The sequence below is a fragment of the Myotis yumanensis genome, unplaced genomic scaffold, assembly GCF_028538775.1.
Source record: "Myotis yumanensis isolate MYYU_CA2020_CCGP unplaced genomic scaffold, mMyoYum1.0.hap1 SCAF_10, whole genome shotgun sequence".
Lineage (NCBI taxonomy): Eukaryota > Metazoa > Chordata > Mammalia > Chiroptera > Vespertilionidae > Myotis > Myotis yumanensis.
Genome location: NW_027223761.1, coordinates 28,246,992 through 28,272,320, shown reverse-complemented (window position 1 = coordinate 28,272,320; position 25,329 = coordinate 28,246,992). Strand labels below are relative to the sequence as shown.

The 25,329-nt window shown below is 45.6% G+C and overlaps 1 protein-coding gene across 3 annotated transcripts in view; it reads left to right on the top strand.

Moving 5' to 3' along the window:
• The window catches only part of SLC6A5 (solute carrier family 6 member 5), a 47,579-nt gene extending 31,393 nt beyond the window's left edge, over window positions 1-16,186 (top strand). For all 3 annotated transcript variants that reach the window (XM_070428157.1, XM_070428156.1, XM_070428159.1), the window contains exons 11-16: window positions 244-356; window positions 1,089-1,220; window positions 2,104-2,203; window positions 4,739-4,839; window positions 8,901-9,068; window positions 11,547-16,186. In XM_070428157.1, coding sequence (XP_070284258.1) covers window positions 244-356; window positions 1,089-1,220; window positions 2,104-2,203; window positions 4,739-4,839; window positions 8,901-9,068; window positions 11,547-11,702 — 770 coding nt within the window. In that variant the 3' untranslated portion in view covers window positions 11,703-16,186. The remainder of the gene's footprint in view (window positions 1-243; window positions 357-1,088; window positions 1,221-2,103; window positions 2,204-4,738; window positions 4,840-8,900; window positions 9,069-11,546) is intronic.
• Window positions 16,187-25,329: the final 9,143 nt, after the last annotated feature.

Genomic DNA, 25,329 nt, shown 5'->3' with positions numbered 1-25,329 from the left:
TGGGGGCCTCTCCTCTCAGTTCCCCAAGATATGGATCTAATTCCCCTGGTTCTTCCCCTCAAGGAGCTTAAGATCTAACTGGGGAGATGGGTAGAAATGAGTAAAGAAAACCAATCAACCAAACAAGCAAAAAACAGTGGGAGCAGCATGTAAGTAACAATTCAAGATTTCCATGGAGAGAAGGCCCGGTGGGCTTCCAGGAAGAGGGGGCCTGTCTGCAATCATTTGTCTTGTTCTTTCCAGGGCCAGGCATTGCATTTGTGGTTTACCCAGAAGCCTTAACCAGGCTGCCCCTCTCTCCGTTCTGGGCCATCATCTTTTTCCTGATGCTCCTCACTCTTGGACTTGACACCATGGTGAGCCCCTCTCTTCCACCCCTGCCCCAGGGTCCTTCTGAAGACCCCCTTCTCCTGGGTCCTGCATTCTGCCTGCAGTGGTACCTGCATTTTTCTCTCAAGTTATGTAGAGATGGTGAATCACCTGTCCAGGACTCAGGATAACCTTGCATTTGTGAGGGACTCATGAGATGGTGCCAGGGAGCGGCCCTCTCTTCCTTTATTCCTTGCTCCATTTTCTGTGCATGATTTAGCCAGTGTATTTACCACTTTGGTGTCATTTTGCCAAAGCAAATTCTGTGGGGCAGGATAAGGGAGAATAATATCAAGTCACTTTTAGGAGAATTGCTCTGGGGCTGAGGCTACTACCCATCATGCTGACAGGTGCTCAGAGTTTAGGAGTTGGGTACAAAGAGGGTTTTTCCTAAAGTAGAAGATCAAATGCAGGTAAACTGGAGGAGGATTTACATCTCATGAATACAAAGTGCAGCTTCAGCTACCCTGACGGGTGAGTATGAGTGCAGGCTCTGCAGGGCTGCAGGTAATTTCTAAAGCTCACATCCTGCTTGCATTCCCTCTCTGGCCTTGAGGACTGGACCCAACAAGGCCTTTGAGGCCCATTAAGGGAAGGCAGTCCTAAAAGCCAAACCTGATACAGATACCATGGTCCCTGTGGGAAGCACAGAGGGCTTTTTGGAGCCTTCAGGATGGTGTGGTCTATCTCAGACGCCTTTTTCCTTGGCTCCATTCCAGTTTGCCACCATCGAGACCATAGTGACCTCCATCTCAGACGAGTTCCCCAAGTACCTGCGTACCCACAAGCCGGTCTTCACTCTGGGATGCTGCATTTGTTTCTTCATCATGGGCTTTCCGATGATCACTCAGGTAACTGGGTGTGGGGACTGCATGGCTGTCTGTCATTTCACCCTTAGCGCTCAGATCATATAACAGTAGCCAAGTCACTGGCATTTCTGTGCATATAGCCCCAGGCTATTGGGGATTCTGACCACAGAGGGAAATATGTCACCTTGGCTACTCATGGCACTTCTTACATCTTCTTAATTGAGATGTAGCCTTCTTGAGCCAACAAGGCAGGTGTGTCCTACTTTAAGAAAATCCAAATTTACTGACCAGAGAAATGTCCAGTTGCTTACTCCTCATACACAAGTGTCTTCAGCCACTTGAGGTCATTCTAGCCTGAAGGTCTTGGTAAATGGAGTGTTAGCTCACTCAGTATACTATTGCTTTTGCTCTCTGTGTGACCTTGAGCGAGTCACCACTTTGGGCCTTAGTTTCTTCATCTGTAAAATGATGGCTTGGAATGAGATGACCTTTCAGCCTCATCGATTGTAGAGAGATTTACAGAGTGAGATCAAGATGCAGGGGGATGCAGGAGAAATGCCCAAAGACGCCTCAAGGTTATATGAAGGTCAATCAAATGCAGATGTATGGGTAGAAATGTTCATCTATTGCTTAAAGCAAAAACAAAATGATCTGGCTGCTCTCACATGCACATCTTCAGATGCTGATCTTGGCCTTCTTAGAGTAAGATGTTAGGTCATTTTCTGTGCTTTTTCTGTTGATGGGCTTCAAGTCTCTTGGGGGAGGTTTTGCCAACATGGCAAGGCCTCCAGCTTGCATGCTGGATCAGCTTTAGGGAGGGGAGATCCTTTGACTCCTGTTTGCACCTGACTCTCCTCTCCTGTTAGAAATGGGACAGAGCCTAGAGTCAGGCCCATTGATCTTAATTGTTTTTCTTCCCTGCTAGGGTGGGATTTACATGTTTCAGCTGGTGGACACATACGCTGCTTCCTATGCCCTCGTCATCATTGCCATTTTTGAGCTCGTGGGGATCTCCTATGTGTACGGTAAGGGAACAATCCTGCCCGCTGCTGTGGTAGAACTTCGTGTAGATAGGCAGGTTTCCATCCTATATAATAAAGAGGTAATATGCAAATCAACCATCGCACCCTTGCACAAGATAGCTGCCCCCATGTGGTCACATGATGGCCACCATAAGATGGCTGACAGGGGAGGGCAGTTAGGGGTGACCAGGCCAGCAGGGGAGGGCAGTTGGGGATGACTGGGCCAGCAGGGGAGCAGTTAGGCATCAATCAGGCTGGCAGGGGAGTGGTTAGGGAGCTATCAGGCAGGCAGGCGAGTGGTTGGGAGCCAACGATCCTGGATTGTGAGAGGGATGTCTGACTGCTGGTTTAGGAGATCCCCCGAGGGGTCCCAGATTGGAAAGGGTGCAGGCTGGACTGAGGGACCCCCCCCCCCCCATGCACGAATTTTGTGCACCGGACCTCTAGTATTTAATAAGACAGTGAAGGGGCTTACTTGCTGCTACCTAAGAGATGTAGGAGAGCAGCATCTTTATTCCAAGTTTGTCTCAGGACCTCTGTGAGGCAGAGTTAATAGAGAAACAGCTTTAACTTCTACTCTTTTGGTTCTCACCCCTCCCATATGCCCAGAGGGTCTAGCGCAGTGGTTCCCAACCTTTTTTTGGTCACGCCCCACTTAAGCATCTCTAAAATCCTGATGCTCCCCCACCCATGACATATAATTCTTATTTAAAAAGTGAACTCCTATTCATATGGAGAAAGCCTAAAAGGCCCCTACCTTGCTCTAAACAAGCTTCCAAAGAACATGGTATCCATGAAAGAGAAACATAAAAGAACGAAAGGACAGTTGAAGTACTGAGGAAGAAATCACTAAGAAATTATTAAAATAATAATAATAATATGAAATGATATGAAAAAATAGCAAATAAAGTTTCAAAACATAGAGAACTTAAATGCATAAATATATCACAATATATATTTATATACTGCATATGAGGCCCCTAAAACCATAAGAACGATAAGAAATGCAAAAATGCACTGTTAATAACTCATTCTCGAATAGCCCCCCTTAAAAAACAAATTGCCCCCCTGTGAGGCATGTGCCCCATGTTGGGAACCACTGTTCTAGCATAAGGAGGCCATTCAATGAAGATATAATAGCATTAAAGGACATACACAAACTACCATCCACAGATGGGCAGGACCGCTGCTCAAAGCATACACTTCTTGCTTGTGGACACAAAAAAGAAACTTGGAACCTCTCCTCACCATGGACTGACTTCCCTGGAAGGGCCCTAAGAGTTTCTGGGGTCCAGTCCCCTCAGCAAAGCTCAGAAAGGGGAATGCTGTCCCTAAGGCTTCACAGGGAGTTAGAGGCAGAACAGTGTTCAACTCTGGTCCCTAACTGCTGGTCAGGTGCTTCCCTCTGCAGCATTGTAGTTGACCTTGAAGTAGAGCAGGCAGCTCACTGCGACCTGAGAACTGTTAGAGTGAGTTGGAAAGGCCTTCGGTGAGCCCCCACACTGTTCTCAGCACAGGCCATGGGCTTGGCAGCATCCTGGGTCTGAGCTTGGCATGGACCTGAGGGCCAGTACCAGTCTCAGGATCCATTATTTTGTCTGTGGTGGCTCCGTTGGACTTTTTGCCATAACATAATGAACTGTTCTGTTCCCTGAAGGAATACCACATCTCTGCTTTCTACCCCAGCAAGAGATTGTCTTCTCATATTGCATCATTCTCCCCTTTCTTGTAGCAGAGAGCAGGCGCCGAGGACACAGGTCCAGAAGGAGGAGTCCGGGCTGGGAGCCGGGGGCTCTGGTCAGGGGGAGGCAGCTGGTGCAGGTGGTACACAGGGAGGTGGTAGCAAAGGGTGAGAGATGGTGAGTGAAGGCTGGAGAGGAGCCCCCAGAGTCTAAATTCCCCATTCGTTAGGGATTAAGGACCCAGAAATCCAAGGGGGCTGGATGAGCTCGGAAGCAGGAGGAGCATGTGGTCGAGGTCTCGGGGAAGGAGCCTGAGCTTTGCAGGGGGGATGGCAGAGGTGCCACTTTCCACATAAATGACCCAGAGGATGAAGGACTGAGAAGAATGAAGCTGAGACTGCCGGTCCACTTGTTAGAACGGCTGACTGTAGTGGAGCTTCATAGTCATTCAGGACCCTTCAGCTCAGCGAGCCCACAGGCCTGAGAAACCTGTTTCTGATGAGCCCAGGAAACAATGCAAGAAATTGCTCGATTTGAAAACATTCTCGATGGCTTTTTCTTTCAAGGAGTGGTGTAGAAGCCTTCCTAAACCAAGAGTGTGTGAGGATGGGGGTTATGTGTGGCCGTGCGACCAGTGTCTCCTCTGCATGTTGCTTCAGTTGATCAGTGATCAAGAAGCCACAGTCCCTTGCGTTCCAGCAACATTTGTCTGATAGTTTCCTACATAATAGGGGTCATGTTGACACCAGGCTGGGGCTGTCCCTGGCCAAGGGCACCCAAGGGAGGGGCTCTAGCGCTGCCCCTCCCCCTTACTGCCACCGCACCTCATGCTCGGCCTCCACCTGTCTGTTCGCAGGTTTGCAGAGATTCTGCGAAGACATAGAGATGATGATCGGATTTCAGCCAAACATTTTCTGGAAAGTCTGCTGGGCATTTGTGACTCCAACCATTTTAACTGTAAGGACCGCATGCTGTATTGTGCAGATGGGACCTCGTATGTGGTGCTTTGTGCGTAAACAAGGACTAGGCCTCCATAAGAGCCTGGGAAGCTGGTAGGATGGGTATTAATGGTCTTGCCTTTCAGATGTGGAAAAGAGGTGAAGCAACTTGCTCAAAGGTGCTTAGCCAGTTGGGTGCAGAGCTGGACTCATGCACAGTTGGGGGCATCCTTATGGAGTGTTTCCCACGGTAGCAGTCTGCCTCGTGCACTAACAGTCACAGTCCCCACTGCTAACTAAGGTCCAGGCTCTGTTCAAGGGGCTTTGTGTGTTTCACCTCAGCTCTCCCACAGCAGCTCTGTGGGGTTGGCATTAAATCCTCTCCATTTTACAGGTGAGGAAACTGACTCCCAGAGGTGTTGTGACTTGCCTAGCATTGCACACCAATGATCAGCAACAGCCTGGGTTCGAATCCAGGCAGTCTGGCTGCAAAACGCTTATTCCTAACCACTACTCAATACAGACACTCAATTGTTCCTTTTTATTGCTCTGAGAACTATTTTGTCTTCCTCAAGTGTGGTGATGACATTTTGAGATCATCTGATATTCATCTGAAAGATCAGAGCTCTTCATGTATCAGTAAATCTGCATAGGGACTTACATGCGTGTCCCGTCACCTCTTTTACTGTGCCATAGGCCGCAGGCTTTGCCTCAATCTACTCTCCAAGCACAGTAGCTGATGGAGACCTTGCATTTCCCCCTTCTCCTCCCTGGCCTGAGGCAGGTGGGTGTCTACTCAGCAAGGCGGCAGGAAGCCAGATGTAGTTCCGCCTATACCCAGCAGGTGGCAGTAGAAACCAGATTAAGACCCTTCTTTTACTCCACAGTACCAACCTTTCTCAAGGAAAACAAGCCAGGATGGAAGTAAAATTGTAAAGAAAATATGTTTTCCCTTTTTAAAAATAATGTCACAGAGTTTTAATCAAAACACCTCAACTTCCTTTTAAAAAGACAGACGTTTACACAGAAAAACTATTCAGTATTTATCTCCCTCTGCATGGACGGACACAGGTAGCATTCTGGGGCCCCATCTGTACTCACATTTTAGAGGCTGTTATCTGCCTGAAAAGTCCCAGTAGACTTGGGGCATGAGAACTGAAAAGCAGTAAGATAGAATTTCCAGTCTCTTGAATTCAGGACCGAAATGTGTGTGAAGAACTCGGACTTACCTAATTGGTGGGAGGAAAGAGCAACACTCTCCTGCCTCTGGCATTTTCCTCTCTGTTGCGCTTTACTCACCTCCCCCCCCCCCCCCCACCCCACCCCCGCCCCAGTGACTGCTGTACATGACTTATTCTTGGGCGAAATCAAGTTAGAATCTGCTCTAGATTCTCCTTACCTCTCTCTCCAGTCCCAGAAGAGATTAAGTGTCAAAGAATTTGATTATATTCTGCAGAAACACCACATCATAACAGTTAGCATGCTATTTGTGGAGGTCAATGAGAGACAGGCACTGCACGAACACCATCTCTGAAGCTCCTGCCCACCCCGCTTGGGGGTGATTCTTTCCCCTGTTGCGCCTGCGTGCACTGAGGCATGGGGAGACGAAGGTGCTTGTCCAGGGCCCCAACGCTTGCAGGTGGCAGAGCTAAGCATTGAATTCAGGGCTGTCTAGGCCACACTGATACATTCTAAACGCCCAGTGCTTTTCAAACGTTTAATCCCAGTTTGGGATTTTAAAAGTCTTTTTTTGTGTGAGCAGAATGTTAGGGAACAGGAATTCTAGAAACTTGCTGTGTTTTTTGAGGAAGTCCCTCAACTATGCTGTGCTTTACTTGATTTCCATTATAAAACTCCTGTCAGAGACCTGTGGAGAGGTCCCAGTAAATACCCAGAACCAGAGTCCCCTTCTGGGGAAGCGACAGACAAGCAGAAGTGGTCAATGCCATCATCACCAACCACGAGCCCTCTGCTGGCCGTCTCGGGCTGATATCAGCAAAGCTCAGAGCAGGCCTGACTCCGTGGCTACATTACCATCTCTGAGGGCCAGCCTTACCCGAGGGCAGCATTTTATCAAAGCTGACTTGGCCCAGGGGAGTTTATTGCAAATAACTTTGATACGATATTTGTCCAACTGGAAATGGGTGTCGAAGGACCAAGCCTAACACTTCTTATATTTTGCCCTTCTATAAAATGGATATTTGTGTCATGCTGAGACGAGCTAAGATTATGGGTTTAAATTACTTCAAAACTCCTGAAATAAAATGGATCATTTTTATATGTGCCTTCCTGGATTTATAGGGCTATATAAATACTTTCCGTGCAATCATTGTATACATAGTCAGATCACGTCACTGAATTATGTGCACACATAAGCGGATGTATTGCTGTTTATATAGTAAATGAAATGGAGCAACTTACCATAAATACATTAGGCCACACTTCCAATAGACGGGTTAATAAAGCTTATAACTCTAGGGGCGAATTTAAAAGGGGGCCTAGAGTAAAGCATTTCTTTCCATAAGAGCAGTTTCTTTCAACAGTTGTCTTCAGGCTCATGTTGCTTCAAATAGAAATATTGAATTATTATTGCATTGAAATACTCACACGCCCTAGCAGCCTAGGCTTTGCAGCAATCATATAGATGTCACACATTTGTACAGTGTTTCACGATTTCCCCAAAACACTTCCATATGTTTTCTTTCCTAACATAATTCGCTCCAATCATTTTGGGGCAGTTATTTTACTGCTTAAGATAGAAGAAGAAAGGTGAGGAGGAAGGAAGAACTTAGTCATTATCATCATGTACGTGACTCCAGGCTGATGCAGGACGAATCCAGGGAATAACACGCTTTTCTCAGGGCAGTGTCCCCAAAGGCTTGGCCAGAGCAGCTGGGGCCCCTGTTCTGTCTTTTTGGTGCTTTCTTTCTCAGCACACATCTCCCCTCGTTCCTTTTCAGCGGCACTAACCAGTCTTCAGAGGGTTCTCACTGCCATTGCCAGCGGAAGTGTGCAGGATAGGAGATAGTGGGCAGAAAATAAATCTTGACCGCTCTTAAAATAAGGGAGACTCTAGAGTAAATACCAGACTATCATCCCCAGAAAACTCCCGTGTTGCATAGGATGTGAAATATATCCGTTTTATAGCAGGTCCCTCAGTTAATTAGTGGGAAAGCTGAGATTAGCCTCTTGGTCTCCTGGCTCTCAGCCCACCATTCAGTGACGAGGCCCTTCACCTTGAGTCAGTTGAAAGGGAGGCTGTGCATCATTCTCTGTCCCACAGCTTATTATCGGACCAGGCTTCTGGCTCGGGCACTACGTGGGGACCACTCAGGGTCTCAGCCAGCTTTATAGCCAGCTCCTGGATGCAGGCATTCCCTGTTTAATAAGAAGACGTAGTGATTCAATTCACATTTTAAAAATTAAAATATAGCCCTGCCAGTGTGGCTCAGTTGGTTGGAGCATCGTTCCGTACACCAAAGGGTGGCAGGTTTGATTCCCGGTCAGGACACATACCCAGGTTGCAGGTTTAATTGTGTATTCGATCCCTGCTCGGGGCACCTGTGGAGGCAACCAATTAACGTTTCTCTATCACATTGATGTTTCTCTCTCTCTCTCTCATATATATATATAAATAAAATTATTAAAAAACAAAATACATAAACTTAACATGTTTATTTCTTGTAACAAAAGCTGATGACCCATCATAGAAAGTACAGACAACCCCTTAAAAACACCCCCAGCCACCTCCACCCACCAGTCGCCTTGCTGTATGCCCTCTGAACTTGACTTCTCAGCCTGTCTGTGCCCACACCTGCAGGTGCAATGCTCCGTTCCTACGTTCCTACGGGAGAGGCCAAACCCAGGGTCAGCAGCCAGGCGAGTTCTCCTCACCTCTTTGAGATTCAGTTTCTTCATTTGGAGAATGGATTACTGACACTTCCCTTTCAGGGTTGTTATGAGTATAAAATGACATCATAGATATGTAAGCATCCAGCTCAGAGCTGGGGTTCAACATGTGTCTGTGGGATGAATGGATACCTCACCACCCTGATGCCTGTGTTTCTCTTTTCCTCCTAGTTTATCCTCTGCTTCAGCTTTTACCAGTGGGAGCCCATGACCTATGGCTCTTATCGCTACCCTAACTGGTCCATGGTGCTCGGATGGCTAATGCTAGCCTGTTCCGTTATATGGATCCCAATTATGTTTGTGATAAAAATGCATCTGGCTCCTGGCCGATTTATTGAGGTGAGTCTGCCCGCTACTCTCCCCTGGCATCCCCTCTCAAGGGAGAAGCCCCGAGAGCCCTGTGCATTAAAAACAAGAGATTCGGCAAACTGATTCTAAAGGGAGGCTTGATGATTAAGTGATTACAGTTGCCAGCGTTTCTATTAAAGCCATTTTTATTATGTATTATTCCTCTAATGGAGGCGCTGAGCCAATCCGCAGGCTGAGCTGTTATTATGCTATCGCTCAGCGTGTTGACAGCTCTGGGGAATGACTGATAGAAGTGCCTCCTCCCCTCTCACCCATGGTTTAAAGCCCAGTGCTTGGTTTTTAACCACACATCAGATTCCTCGCTTCCCAATGTTCCCCTCTGTTTAAGGCTCTTCCCTCCAAGCATCTATTACCATTAAATTAAAAATCACTGCCCTTCCGTTGTGCCTGGGTTAGGGATGGCCAGGGTCCAGGCTGGTTAAAATGTCACTATCTCATAGAATGTAACAAGAGGTCCAGAGCATGGCTGGTAGAGATGAGACCTGTCCTTCTTTGTCAGTTAATCCCATGCTGGACCTATTTCTTAATTACAATGCAAAACAAAAATAAAAATACCCACACACTCACTCCAGAGTGGATGGGAAGGGGGCTGACTGCCACTTGTTGGGCCACCAGTAAAGTGTGGCCAGGCTGCTGTTATTTATGACAAGTCACTTGCTCAGACATGCTGGGAATAGGGCAGCTCGGACTCCGTCTTGGAGAGCCAGAGGCCTGGCATTTTGGACCAGACCCGTGCTCCTCAGGGTTTGGCCCAGGGACCAGCTCGTTGGAGATGCAGATGATGAGACTCCAGCGTGGCTCCACGGAACCAGAGTCTTGGGGAAGTGAGACCCTGGAGTCTACAAGTTAACAAGCTCCCCAGGTGATTCTAATGTGCACTCACGTGTGAGGGGCATTGGATTAGAGCAGTGGTTCTCAACCTTGGCTGCACATTAGAATCGCCTGGGAATCTTTTTAAAATCCTGATTTCTGGGCCTCATCCTCCGGAAATTCTGTTTCTTTGTTACTAATGTTGTGGCCCCACCCCATAACAAAGAAACAGAATTTCCGGAGGATGAGGCCCAGAAATCAGGATTTTAAAAAGATTCCCAGGCGATTCTAATGTGCAGCCAAGGTTGAGAACCAATGGATTAGAGCAAGGGGCAGAAACACCTGCGGACAGAGTGCAGTGCTGAGCAGCTGTCAGGGTTTTGCTCTGGGTCAGCCAGGCTGAGAAGAGAAGGAGAGAGGTCTCTGGGATGTCCATGGAGGCTCCGGAGGGGAGAAGCGAGAAGGGAATAAAGCCTGTGAGTAAATGTGTAGCCAGATGTCCACGTGCTGTGAGGTAGCCTTGGTTTTCGCTGGACTAAAGGAGGAGGTAGAGTGGGCGAAGGGAGAGGTCGAAGTCTGCTTACTCAGGCAGACTTACTCCAGTTTTTGTCAGGAAATACTATTTGTTGTCCCCTGGAGGTTAGTACCGAGGCCTCCTTGACCCCCAGGAAGCTTGCTGGTGTCCCTGATGAACTTCTCCACCAGCTGACCCAGAAATCTCTTTCCCCCTGAACAAAAGATGGCTTAGCATTACTATTTTTGTGTCAGACTGAAATTCTCTAAACTGATGAGTTGGCTATATAAATTTATTATGGTTGATTTGGGACACAGAGGTTGCAAACAGATAATTAAGGAGAGATTAAACTAACAGCTATAAGAGGCAGCTTCACTTTAATAGTTAATAAACATATAATTGTTCCCTCTTATGTAGTGAGAAATATGTTTTCTTTCCTCCCTCTTTCTAAAATATGTCTCAGTGAGATTATGTTTTGGGTGAGAAGTTCGGTTGAAGGACTAGAGACGCCCTATTATTTGCAGCTTGACTGCAAGAGCCCAACCCTGCTGAACCAAGTCAGAAGCATATATTTTTGTCAACAGATAATTAAAATCTTTGCTCACTCTTGGCAATGTCTCTTTGGGGCTGGGATATTTTTTTCTGGCCATTTATATACTTTGGGGAAATATGCTCAACAAAATCCAATTATTTTGATGTAGCAACCCACTGTTGGAACTAAAGAGCAAAAGTAATAGAGCACACGTGTCCCTTGCAAATTGCGTTTGGCAGTGTCGAGAGAAGTATGTGGGTTCTGTTCATTTGGAGGGAAAAATGTGTAATTAAAATCTGGGTCCTTTTTCCTCTATTAATCTTGCGCAAGGCAAATCCTAAGCAATTGTAATATTGCTTTCAGGGTGATGTAAATAATTTCAAGTGAACCAAACTAAGTCTCCTCTTTAATGAGACCGTGGCTTGGTTAAATAATGGCTGATCTTTCCACCTGCTTCTCCTGGTAGGGGACCTCTTGGCTCAAGAGGGGACCTGGAAAATGTGATTGCACACAGTTTGGGGGTGCGGGGTGGTACCTTGGGGAAGAAGGTGCAGTACTTCCGTGACCCTGTGTGTCTTTGGCTTCTTTGCAGAGGCTAAAGTTGGTGTGTTCGCCGCAGCCGGACTGGGGCCCATTCTTAGCTAAGCACCGTGGGGAGCGTTACAAGAACATGATCGACCCCTTGGGAACCTCCTCCCTGGGACTCAAAATGCCAGTGAAGGATTTGGAACTGGGCACCCAGTGCTAGTCTGATGGCACGAGATGGCCCAGACTTGATCCTGCTTTCCCTCTCTGCCTCCCCCTACTGGTTTCCCCAGTTTTCTTCCCATTTTGCTGCTGCTTTCTCCCCACTTCTCAGTTCGTATCTGTGCATGAGAGTGGTCCCATAGGACCTAGTGTCGCATGCTGTAGTGAAGAGCTAGATGGACCTCCTCAAGCGCTGTTCACCCATCTCCGTGGTGTCCGTTGGCAGTAGGGTTGGTCTGCTGAGCACGCACTTTACCCCACAGGAGCGGATCAGCTAGGTGAGCACTTTCTGGTGATGTCACAAGGAGGAATGTGTGATTTGGCCAACGGAAAAATATATGCTGTGTGTTATCCGTGGTGCCCGTAAAGCATCTACCGAATGGCAGAATCACAGGACCATTAACTCGGACTCATGGGTGTCATAGAGATGAGCTGAGCAGTACAGAGCTTTCATTCAGACACAGAAAGACCAGGGCACGGTACACTTGGAGGATCAGCAGTGGTCAGGACATGCGTTAGAGCAAGACAAGGCCAGCGGGTTTGGGCACCATCAAGGTGGTTAAGTTTCTATTTTGATTCACAATTGGGGATATTTCCTTCATATGGAACAACTGTCTCAAGTGTGCGGGGACACAGATACTTCACTCTGCACATGGACCTCAATGAAGAGTCAGCTCCCTTCCCACTGCTGTCTTTTAAAAAATAACCCAATTTGTGAGTTCTTTGGTCATTTCCTCCACCCCTCCACAAGAAACCATCCTATAATTTGTGCCTAATTTTGTATGTTCATAGTAGAGCTCCATTCCAGTTTCTACATGACATTTAGCACCATGGTTTAATGTCATGGTCCAGTGTTTCTTCTTTTCTACATGTCCTTCTATAAGCTGCAGATACCTTGCCTCTCAGCCTTTGGGACAATGAGACTTACCCTGGTCCGTCTATAAATTCTATATGTAAGAAACAAACTCTTAAAAGACAGATAACTTCTCAATTTTTACTCTCAACTTTTTCATTCACAGTCAATTCCAAATGTAGTTACAGAGAAACCAAGGAGATGAAGAGTTTAATAGAAAACAACCATGATATTCACTGTGCTTTTAGGTCACAGTATTTACAGAAATTCCTGATAAATACAGTTTAGGTAAGTAGTGAGTGAGTCAATTAAGTATAGCCTTTAAGACTACATTTAGCTAATTCAATTTTAAGAGTTCCCAATTCACAGTACTCATAACCACACTCTAATGAGAGTGAATCACGTGTCTGTAGAGGTTGGTGAAGCTGTAACTTCATTAAGTTCTTGTATCCTGAATGTGTGTAGATGAAACTTTTCAAATGTGATATTTGGTCACATAGAGTGTGTACCCCTAGTGATGTTTTCTGTCCTTAAAAATATCTTGGAAATCATTGTAGAGAAAGTGAGTTTAGAATAGTGTAGTCTGGGTTTCTGTTTTCTGATGGTAAGAATTTCAAAACCTCAAATTGTTCCCTTTCAGGGAGATCATTTCAATCATTTTCTTATTTGTCTTCATGTTACAGGGTCTCAGGCAAAGTTCTCAGTTCAAATCTTGTATATTGACGTGACATTTTTATCCTTTCAACAGCAACGGGACCCAACACCAGACCTTAATGTAACATTGGTTAAAAAAGGACTTCATTTGTTAAAAGAAACAGTCTCAAGTCATTTTACTGAGCTGTCCCCTTTTCTAGGGCAAATAGCATTGCCATGTGCCAAACACAGATGCGAACTTCCAGTTTTCAAGAGCACCCTGAGGAAAGGTTTAGAAAAGGATGGGTTTTGAACTGGAGGTTTCCATCTCTTTGGTGTGCAATGCATGTTTGTTCTCTCTGTTCCCCGGTCTCTCTTTCTGTCTAGCTCCCAAAGCTAGAACTTACTAGACTCTCTCACAGAGACTAAGCACTGAGCTCCCCCTGGACTTAGCGTTAGGAAGCTGAGCTGTGGCCTCACCTGCCCCAGTGTTTCCCGTAGTGGCCTGTCTGCCACGAACACTGCTTTCCACAGAAAGCCATGCTGACGAGCGGCCCCCATTACGGGAGTAGATCTCGCTGAGTGGTATCCAACCTCCGCCTCTGCCATTGACACCTGGTGGAATGGGAGAGGGAGGAATAACTTAGGCTTGGAAATTATCGGCAGCCTTTCCAACTTGGAGGTTGAAGAAAAGAGCTGAAATGAGTTGGCATTCTCTCGTGAGATCTGTATGTTTGCGTCAGGATGAACGGTGTTTGGATTTTCTCTCTCGCTTCTTGGCTAAAGCTTGAGTCTTGTGTTGGGTGCCAACTGCATTTCAGCTAATTATTGATGTTGTGATGAAAAGAATCTGGATGCTGCCATATCTGCTTTGTGCAAACGGAAGGTGAACATCTGGTGAGAGTGGGTCCTCCTCCCCAGGCAGGGTGTTCTGCGGCTCGGAGCAGCTGCATTGGTGTTAATTACCATTTGTCCAGTTAGGACCCAGTAGCTGGTCCCTGAGCAGCTGGATTTTTTTCCCCTTTCCCCTCCAACTTCCAAGTTTTATATACACTTTCCTTAAAGGTGAAGGGTTCTGAAATTAGCTGGAAACAGTTACCTTGGAGAGGTGGTTTTGCCCATTTCTGTAGTTATGTTCCACTTCGAGGCTCTCTTTGCCAGATGTGTCCAGTGTCTGAGCTACCCCCAGTCATGGCGCACCTACCCTCCCGCAGACTTGGCTGGAACGCTGAGAGCTGGGAGATGCATGTGACCAGAGGGGTGTTTCCATGCTGTGTTAAAATGCAGTCAATTGGAAGAAAAAAACATTGAATGAATAAAGAGAAAATGAACAGTGTTGTAAACTGCCACTCGAGAGTTTCCCCGAAAACCGAGGAGAAAGCCAAGTTGCCGAGAAAAGACTTTATTGGTTCGCTGTGCAGAATGTGGGGTATTTTCCACCTGTGAGATTATTTCCTAACACCAACAAATGCCAGAAGTCCATTCTGAGTTAAAAAAAAAGCCATATGTTAAAAACAGTAACCCTGTAATATCCTTAAAGGAGAAAAACATGTATATGTCTTAACTATTGGTGTTGTGGCTACTTCTGCAAATACTTGTCTAGCATATTAGTAACTTAGTCTTTAAGGCTATGTGTTTGTCGTGTATCAATGTGTCCAAGCTGGTCTTTGTTCCTTTCTCCTTTCTATTTATTTATTGCATGAAATCTGTGGTCAATGCAAATCAATGACCTCAATGTCTTTGAAATTTCCCATGTGTTTTTAGTATGTAAGAAGTGTAATCAACGTGTATTCCAGTGAGCAGCACTTTAAAAAGACATTTGACACAGTGAGCATTAAATAGATACCAGAGTTGGGTTGTCTCTCTGCCGATTGGAGTTGAGTTTTCCTCTAAGATCTGTTCTGTTATCTACATGTGCCTCAGTGCTTCCTGACAACCTCCACCCGTCAGCATGGTTGTCCCATGCCTGAAGTTGAGAACTTTCTTCCCTGTTTGTCCCCTTGGCCATCTGCCATTGTCCTCTTCCCAGAGACTTGGGCACTAACTATTGCTTAACATTTGTGTGATGCCAGGATCATACCCCTGCTGTCACACCCATGTTTGGGCTTGGGACACACTTCTTCATGGCAGATGACTTGCATGAAGGCATGCTGTGCGGCAGGTTGTCTTACAAGGAAAAAAGTTCAGGGTCAATGAATGAGCAAAACTTCCAGGCTGGGAGCAAAGCTTTGGGTGATTTAATCCTGGTACTAATTTCTCCCCAAAGTGGCCCTAGGATTAGTGAAGGTGAAGCTTCCTAGCTTTCCCAGATTTTGCTTCAGTTGCACAGGAAGACCGAGTAGTTTTGAATTGTGGTCTCTGCTCGGTCATTTTTGAGCAACCTGCAGCCAAAGAGAAAGTGTGTTCAGATGGACTGAAAAGCAAGCAGTGGTCTGATTTACCTGCCGGCTTAAATACATCTTCAGGTAACCATTTGCCTTATAGGTGTATTTTATTGTTAGGATGATACTTACTAATTGATAGGAACTGTTTTGTCTCTCATTTTTGGGGTCTTTTTTTGCACTTTATTATGGACCTATCATGGAATAGGTTTATTCTTAAATTGCATAGTTGGCTAATGTCCTAAATGTAGTACTGTTGCCTATAAATAAAGATATGTTCGCTAATCAGGTCCTATTTTTTCATTAACTGTACATGAAGAAAATATATTATGTTACAAATGATGCACCATATATATATATCTTATAGAGTACATATTAGATACTGTGTACTATTCATTTAAGAAGTCATTATTCTTGAGGCCCTACCTCAAAGTTTGTATTTATGTACACAAATGCAATTTATTGTATTCTATATTTGCTTATTATATACTGATATAAATTAGAATTTATCCTAATAATGTATGAGTTCACAAAACCCTAAATAAATGTCCGTGTTTAAAACATGATGATCACAGTATTGTGTCTATTACAAACCCACATCCTTTCTTAATCAATGGCCTTCAGGTAACTGCAGGATTGATCTCTTTTATTGGGAGAAACCTGGAACAAAAATGGAAAACTGCTCTCCTGGGTAAATGAGATTGGCACTATTGAAGAAACACGTATTAATTAAATTGTCATATTCTTAACCACCAGAATACGCTATTGTTTGCTGAATTATTCATTACCCCTTCTAGGGAAGGTCAAAGAGGTAGGGGGAGAAAGTCAGAGTGAACCTGAGCAGAGGGACTGGGCAGTGTGTTAATAGGTGTGTATTAACGATCATGTTGTCCATCTTCAATTCCACTTTACTTTAGCAAACATGTGCGCAGTTCCCGCACTGAGTTGGACCCTAGGCAAAACTGAATAAAAAACAAAACAGCCCCAGATCTCAAGGGACTCAGAGACTAGTAATAAGACCACTCATATACATTTTTTTGTTGTTGTTAATCCTCGCCTGAGGATATTTTTTCCACTGATTTTTAGAGAGAGTGGAAGAGAGAAAGGGAGGAGGAGGAAGAGAGATAGAAACATCAACGTGAGAGAGACTCATTGATTTGTTGCCTCCCGCAAGTGCCCCAACCTGGGCCGGAGATCGAACCTGAAACCCTCCGGGACATGAGCCAATGCTCTAACCACTTAGAAACACGGCCAGGGCAAGGCTACTCATTTTAAACAAACATACAAATCAGTCAATGCCATCTCTCCTCTTTTAAGTGGGTGGAGACCCTGTTTTCCTGCCCAGAGATGAGCCCCCAGCCCCAGTGTCTTGTGTAGAGACTGGCTGCTGGGCATTCCTATTTCATTCTGTCAACCATGAAGCTTGTCTCTGCTGTTCTCAAATGAACATGGCACACTCCCCCGCCCCCATCTTCTGCTTCCCAGATGGCAGGATGAGCTGGGCTGCCTTTAGTGGGAAAAGGAATGCCCTCCCCTCTGATGTTGTAAACCATGCGCCAAGAGCCCCCGTGTCCATTCCTTGGAAATGGGACTTGCACACATGCCAAAGCTTGTCCATACACCCCCCTTCCACAGGCAGACTGAGCAGCAAGTACCAAACAGCGCAACCCTACGCTGGAAGAGGCAGAAGTTTGCCCTGTGGGACCCGAGTTCAGAGCCGGCTCATCATCCTCAATTTCCGCCCTGAGGTCCCTTTGCTCAGTTGTATTTTCTTTTAATGTTTTGTTTGGAAAACTCAAGCATCCACACAAGCGGAGAGAGAGTAATAAACTCCCACGCCCATATTACTCAGTTTCAACCATGATCAACTTTTGTCCAAGTTTATTTCATGTGCCCTCTCCCCATGCTGAGCTGAAACTTTGTTTCTTTGGAGTGTATTCCAGCAGATCCCAGATATCACGGAATTTCCCTTAAAAATGTGCTGTTATGTGTGTGTTTCTCTTCATATCTCTTAGCTGTTGATTTTTAAAATTATTTTTAAAATTTTTCAATTACAGTTGACATTCAATGTTATATTAGTTTCAGGTGAATAGCAAAATGGTTAGACATTTGTATACACACAAAGTGATCCCCTGATAAGTCTAGTGCCCATGTGACACCACACATTGTGATCACAATATTACTGTCTTCCCTGTGCTGTACTTCACATCAAACATGTATTTTTTATACCCCTTTTGGATAGTCCTTCCCTAAGTGAGGACAATGACAAAATGTGGAAAGTTTTGAGCTCACATATCACTAGCAGGACCAACCTCCTCTGGGCAGGTAAAGAGGGGTTCGGGGCCTGTCATGTGGTGTTTGCTCTGATAACTCCCCTGGCTTCTGCTGTCCAATCTTTCATCTGGTTTTCATTTGGGCAGTGATTTTCTTACTGAGTTACTCTTGCTGCCTTTGATTCCTCTCTGCTTTTGTTTATGCTTCCTTCCTCCTTCTTCCCAGATGTCCCTCCTGGAACCAGAGATTCAGAACCTCACAGTTGCACAGAAGTCCAACGTCTTTCATTCCAGCATGTCTGATATGCAAACTCTTCTATAGCAGCTTGTTTTGTGGGAGCTGGATTTACAAAGAGATGCATGTGAGATGAGTAATAACTGTCTAAAAGCGGCACCCTGGAGGATCTTGACAACAGAGAACTCCTCTTGTGCCTTTAAAGTAGCTCAGCTTTACAAAAATTGGGTTCACGCCTCTGATTTTCACATTCTTCTCTGTAAAACAGAGCCGGTATGTGGCTTGGGCCACTCCTTTCTTGCCTTTTGGTGCAATCTGTAATTTTATGAGCATTTTGATACTGCAAGTCATTTGACCCACTGCTATTCCACTTCCCAGGAAACTTCTTCAGATATGTGTAGTATGGAAATAAAACAATGACTAGAATATAGTGTAGATCCACATTTTCACCATTCATTGATCCATTCACTCATTTACTTATTCTTATGCTCTACTCAGTGTCTCAATTATTTATATGTTTCTATTACCTAACAGTTTGTGACACATAGTAGATACTCAATAAATGCACTTTTAAATTGAATGAGCAAATATTGAGTATCAGCTCTGTACAGCGAGCAGAGCTGAATGTTATAATGTGCAAGAAAAACATGGGTAAGACCAGGTCTCTCCCTCCAGGTTCTCAGAGTGAGGGGAATTTTCAGACAGAAGTACACACGGTGGAAAGTACCGAGGGCCACAGGAGGACTTAGAACAGGAACATATAAAGGGGGTGCAGAGGGAGAAGGTCTTCTGCAGAGGATTAGGCAGGACGTTGTAACATAGTGACATGGAGGACTTTCACTACGAGGCGAGCTTTACAGGTGAATGAGAGCAAGTAAGTGTTGGCATGGGGGTGAGACAGGCCATCTCAAGAAAGAGGGATGGACAGAATTAGAGGGTAGAATATATGCTTGTGGGAGTGAGAACGAAGGCTGAAAATGTAGTTTAGAACCTGATGGTCAAAGACCTTCAGTGCCAACAGGAAGAGTTCAGACGCTGCCTGACAGGCCACAGGGAACCAAGTGGAGAAGGTTTCCTGGTGGAGGCAGCGAGGGTGCCAGACACAAGGCGCTAGGTTCGCGTTCCAGCTTTGTTTTTCAGGAACACAGTCTCGGTTTTCTCCTTTATAGAGCTGGTGCTATGGTGCCCATCTCACACAGCTGCCAGGAGGATTGCACAGAAATTAGTATGCAGATAAATGTTGGGTATTTTCCATTAGAGCCAGACCTGTCCATTTGGAACACTGACCAGGTCGCAGTGCCAAGGACGAATCATAGTGGGGAGACACTTGAAGTAAGAACACTGGTTTGATTGTGCAAGAAACCAGCCTTTTTAAAAGGTTGGATGTGCCCAGCCAGTGTGGCTCAGTGACCTATGAACTAGGAGGTCACAGTTCAATTCCAGGTTAGGGCATATGCCTGGGTTATGGGCTCGATCTTCAATAGGGGATGTGCAGGAGACAGCTGATCAATGATTCTCTCTCGTCATTTATGTTTCTATCTCCCTCTCCTTTCCTCTCTGAAATAAATAAAAAATATATATTTAAAAGTTAAGCAGTCTGTATGGAAGTGGCACCAGCTAATAGGAAAGGACACGCAATGAGGTTGGAGCACTCATTGGAGACCCTTGTCTTGCAGGGGCTGCCATGTTTGTGGATCTCTGCGAACTCTCAGAGTCCAGAGGACGTGCTGGGGCAGGTGGGGCTCAGGGGGCTCAGCTTGGGTATTTGTATCCCATTACTTGGTTCCTCTGCCTTGTCCTTTCAGAAAGCAGAGGCTGAGGGGTTCTGTGGTTATTTCTGAGGGATACTCAATTTGCATAATTTGCCTTCTGACTGCCTGCTATCTGCACCCCATGCTGGTATTGGGGAGACACACACAAGGAGAGCTTTGGGCCCTACCTTTAAGGTTGCATGAATTTGCTTTTTCTTGGCTGAGGGCTTTGAGATAGACCATATTAAAAAAAAAATCACTCTGTCCCCCTGCTCAGAAGTGGAGGGCCCACGCATTCTCAATGCACATTCTCTCTCCTTTCTTGCCTTCTTGCGAGTACTTCATAAATCTACACAGCCGGTGTCTTGAGGTGAGGAGAAGAATTACGATGGACTTGCACTGGCCAGTACTGGCATTTTGCAGAGAGGGAGAGTTGTAGAGCCTGGATTTCTCCTTCTCAGGAACACCTCTGACTGTAGCGAGGCTTGGCACCTAGTCACAATGAGATATTTCCCAGTTCCCTTCCCGCCAGGCATGGTCGGTGAACTGCACGTCTTCAAACACCCCCCGCCCCCCGCCCCACCTGAGTCCCAGCCAGGCTTTGTGCTCACTGTGGGCGATTGCACGTCTTGCCCCTGGACCTTCACAGCCTGTGAGAAGAGTGTCCATGTGCCAGCTTTGAGTCTAGATCGTAGGAGACCTGGCCTATTTTCACTTGCTCAGTTGTGTCCCTTTGTGCCATGAGAAGAACCTGTCCTCGCTGGGCCCCTGTTCCAAGGAAGAGGAAAGACAAGTCAGAGAGAGTCGCTCAACTGACACACAGACCAGCTGTGAGAAGTGGTATCAGCTCAGCCATACTGGCCTGGAGCACATGTGCCCCGCTGACGACAGCCTGGCTGAGCTGACTCTGGTTTGAGGGTCTACAGCAATGGACAACATGTGCACACATAACACTTAACAAAACCTGGCACGTGCACACCTTGGTGCTTGTCATCAGAAACTGGAAACGCATCTGAGATTATAGATGCTATGGGTTAGGAAAGTTTCATCCAAAGAATTATGAGATGCCTTTATCTATATGTTTGCAGATTTTTCTATTTGCCTTCCTACATATTTATACCTAGCTTTGTTCTAAAAAGTGTTTGAAGCTGCAAGAGAGAAGGACAGTCATTAACTTAGCAAAAGTATGGACCCCTCTGATTTGGATGCCATTGAAGTTGATTAGAGTTGAGAATCCATTTTCCACGTAGAGTTCACCCATCCATTTATATAAATACAGAGGTACACACACGGATATACTCACTCACCCCTCCTTATGATTGATTGCATGCAGATTCCAGGAGATGAACCCCAGCCCCCAGGTCAGGCGTGCACAGTTCCAAGACCATTGGGGCTGCTCTGCCAGTAAATTTGTTCTTTTATTAGTTTCCTAGAGCTGCCATAACAAAGCACTACAAACCAGAAGGCTTAAAACAACAGGAATTGAGTCTCTCACAGATCTGGAGATTAGAAGTCTGAGATGAAGGTGCTGGCAGGGCCCAGGGCTTCCTTGGCCTGCCACTGTAGCACTTCACGTCCGCCCTGGGTGTCACAGGTGTTTCCCCTGCAGGTCTCTGTCCTCATATGGCATTTTCCTCTTTTCGTAAGGACACCAGTCCTGCTGAAATTAGGGCCCACTAATGACCCCATCTTAGCCTGTCTACATCTGTAAACACCCAATTTCCAAGTTAAGTCAGGGCTGGGAGTGAAAACTTCAACATATATTATTTTGGGGACACAATCTGATCCATAATAGCACTCACTATCCTCTCATCCCTCTCCTACCCGCTCCCGTTTTACAAGGAAACTAGTTGTGTGCCCACAGTGTGAAGGCAGTTGAGAGGCTGCGTGGCTTAGGAAAGGGGACTGGAGTCACTGAGTGAGATGGGGAGTTTCTCAGCCTTGGAACAGCCTCTCGCTTATGAAGTTGGTTTGGGTCCAAAAAAGGAGGCTTTTCTTTCTTTTATTTGCTTTTCCTCTGTGGAATTTGCTGCCCCACATAAAGTCAGCAATGCAACAGCTGGGGGCCAGTGGGACAAGACAGACTGCTTGTTGGTGAAGGCCGACAAGAAGTTCTCCAAGCTGCCTCCTGGGAGAGCATGGCATGCATCGATTCATTCCCCAAACATCAGTGAGCACCTGCAATGTGCCAGCTCCTGTTCTAGGTGGAGAGAAGCAGTGGTGAGTGAGGACAAAAATCCTACTCTTGTGGAGCTTACCTTATATTGGGGGAGACGGAATAAGTGTCAATGAGTAAATCATTATTTCTGATACTCATGAGCTCTATACAAACTAAAGCAGGAAAAGGGGGCAGAGTGACAGGGTGAAGTGAGAGGCTTCTTTAGGCAGGGTCTCCTAGAGGCGCTGACACTTTAGCAGAGATCTGAGTCATGTCAGAGGTGAAACACACAAAGATTATGGAAAGAATGTTCCAGGGAAGGGAGACAGTGAGGACAATGTTTGAGGACAAGTGAGAAATCTGATCTGGGGTGAGCAGGGGGGGCGGGCAGGGAGAGAAAGGTGGGAAGGTGGGCAAAGGCCTTGTTTGATGTTTGGATTTTTAAAAAAATATGATGGAAAAGTGCAGAAGGAATTTTGAGCAAGGGAATGTGGTCTGATAGATGTTTTAAAATGGAGACTATGGTTGCTGGTTGTGTGTGTGTGTGTGTGTGTGTGTGTGTGTGTGTGTGTGTGGCTAAATTGTCAAGGGCAAGGGTAGGCAGAGGGAACAATGGGAATCTAGGGTAGTAGCCCAGGAAGAGACACTGATGGAGTGGAGGAAGGCAGGAGTAGTGAGGGCTGGTGAGAAGTGGTTGATTTGGGATTTTTCTTGAAGGTTTTCTGAAGCGCTTGACGGCTCAGACATGGGGCATCAGCAAATCAAGTCTAGGCTGGCCCTAGGTTATTTGGTTAGAGCACCTGCTGAAGCCTGGCACACTTAGGAGAGAGTTTGGGAGGAGGGAAAAATCAAGAGTTCTTGTTTAGTCATATTAGATCTTTTTTCATGATCATTGAGGAAGTTTTTGAGAAAGTTTTATTGAGAAACAATTCACATATCATACAGTTCACCCATTTAAAGTGTAGGAGTCAATGGCTTTTAGTATGTTGTGATTATCCATGAGTTTTGCATCTGTCGCCATAATCAATTTTAGCACATTTTCATTACCCCCAAAATAAACCCTGTACTCATTAGCCCTCACCTGCTAATCCTTCATCCCCCAGCCCTGGGCAAGCACGTTCTGTCTTGATAGATATGCCTATTCTGGACATTTCATGTAAATGGAATAATACGGTACTATGTGGTCCTTTGTGACCGGCTTCGGCCACTTAACATAATGTTTTCAAGGTTCCTCTATGTTGTAGCATGTATCAGAACTTCATTTTTCTTTATTGCTGAAAAATATTCTATTGTATAATATACCACATTTTATTTATGCATTCATCAGTTGATGGATATTTGGGCTGTTTTTCCTTTTTGGCTATTATGAACAATGCTGCTGTGAACATTTATGTACAACTTAGTGTACAGATATATGTTTTCATTTCTCTCGTATATGTACCCAGGAGTAGAATTGCTGGATCACATGGTAACTTTGTCTGAAGAGCCATTTCACATTCTCACCAGCAGTATATGAGGGTTCTAAATTCTCTACTTCCTTCTCAATGCTTATTGTCTTTTTTATTTTAGCCACCCATAGTAGGTGGAAGTGATTTGTCATTATGGTTTTTAAAAATATATATATTTTTATTGATTTCAGAGAGGAAGGGAGAGGGGGAGATAGAACCATCAATGATCAAAGAGAATCATTGATTGGCTGCCTCCTGCATGCCCCCCACTAGGGATTGAGCCTGCAACCTGGGCATGTGCCCTGACTGAGAATCGAACTGTGACCTCCTGGTTCATAGATCAATGCTCAACCACTGAGCCACGCCAGGCTCACTATGGTTTTGATCTGCATTTCCCAGGTGGCTACTGAAGTTGAACATCTTTTCGTATATTTATTGGCTGCTTATATATTTTTTTTTGGAGAAAACTCTACTCAGAGACTTTACCCATTTTAAAATTGGGCTATATTTGTCTTTTATTATTAAGTTATAATTGTTTTTATAACTTACACGTTATACAAGTACAAGTTTTATAAGTACAAGTTTCAATTAGTTATATGACTTGCATACTTTTTTTTGGTTCTGTGTGTTGTCTTTTCACTTCCTGTGGTGTCCTTTGAAGTGCAGATGTCTTTAATTTTGATGATGTGGCCATATTACACTTAAGATGCCCCCCCCCCCCCCAAAAAAAGTTGGGTATGTAAGCCTGGGCTTCAAATGAGAGGCTGGGCTGCAGACACACAGTTGAGAATCATCCATACAGACAGTAGCTGAAACCACTAGGCTGGTTGAGAACACCTAGGAGTGAGTGTGGCTGGCAGACAAGGGGAGGCTGAGCCCCAAGGCTCTCCAACATTCAGCGGAGAGGGCACAGAGACAAAGAGATGATCAAAGGAGCTCCAGGCTCCTGGGGGCACTGTGGAGGGCGGCCATTCAGAAGGGCAGGGCAGACATGGGATAAGGCATTGGGTAAACCAAGTCTCATTGCTGCTTCCACCGAGTACAGGTCCCATTACAACATCCCAACAATGACCACAGTCATGTAGTCCCTTTGTTGCCGGGCCAACTCTATGAAGGTAACCTTAGCCTAACAGGTTGACACATTCAAAGTCCCCACTGGAGAAATGCACTTATAGAGTCCCCACTCAAGAAATGTACTTAGAGGAGGAAGATTGAAGTGCTCAGTTATCTGGGAAGATTTATGACCTTGCTGAGGTTAGCCCTTGTTACTGCTAATGGGTGCGATGCAGCAAAGCTTTGACGGGACATATGTCTTGCTTTATTTTTTTAATGGAACATGCTAAAAGCCCCATCCCACAGGACCAACTAATTATACAGAGACTTTAAGATAGAGCTCTAAGGGTCTTACCCAGACCACGTTTTCCTGTTGTGGGGTCACTGGGATGTCTAGGGATCCTGGGATGTCTGTGTTCAATAAACTGTTCAAAGCGACTAAAAGCTGCTCCTGCTGAGGTTTATTTAAAAAACTGCGGAGGAGCCAGCCATGTGTGGCTCAGTGGTTAAGCGTCATCCCATGAACCAGGAGGTTCAATTCCAATCAGGGCACATGCCAGGGTTGTGGGCTCCATCCCCACGAGGGGGCGTGCAGGAGGTAGCTGATCAATGGTACTCTCTCATCATTTCTATCTCTCTCTCCCTCTCCCTTCCTCGCTGAAATCAATAAAAATATATTTTAAAAAAACTGCAGAGGGAGGGGCATGCCTCTCACAGCAGAACTGGGTTATGGTGTCCCATTCACAAGGCCTAACTAAACGTGAGGAATTCCGTTTTCCTCAAGATGTGTGATGTTACTATTAGCTGTAAATGTAATAGGCTCCAGGAAAGTGCCTGGGAAAA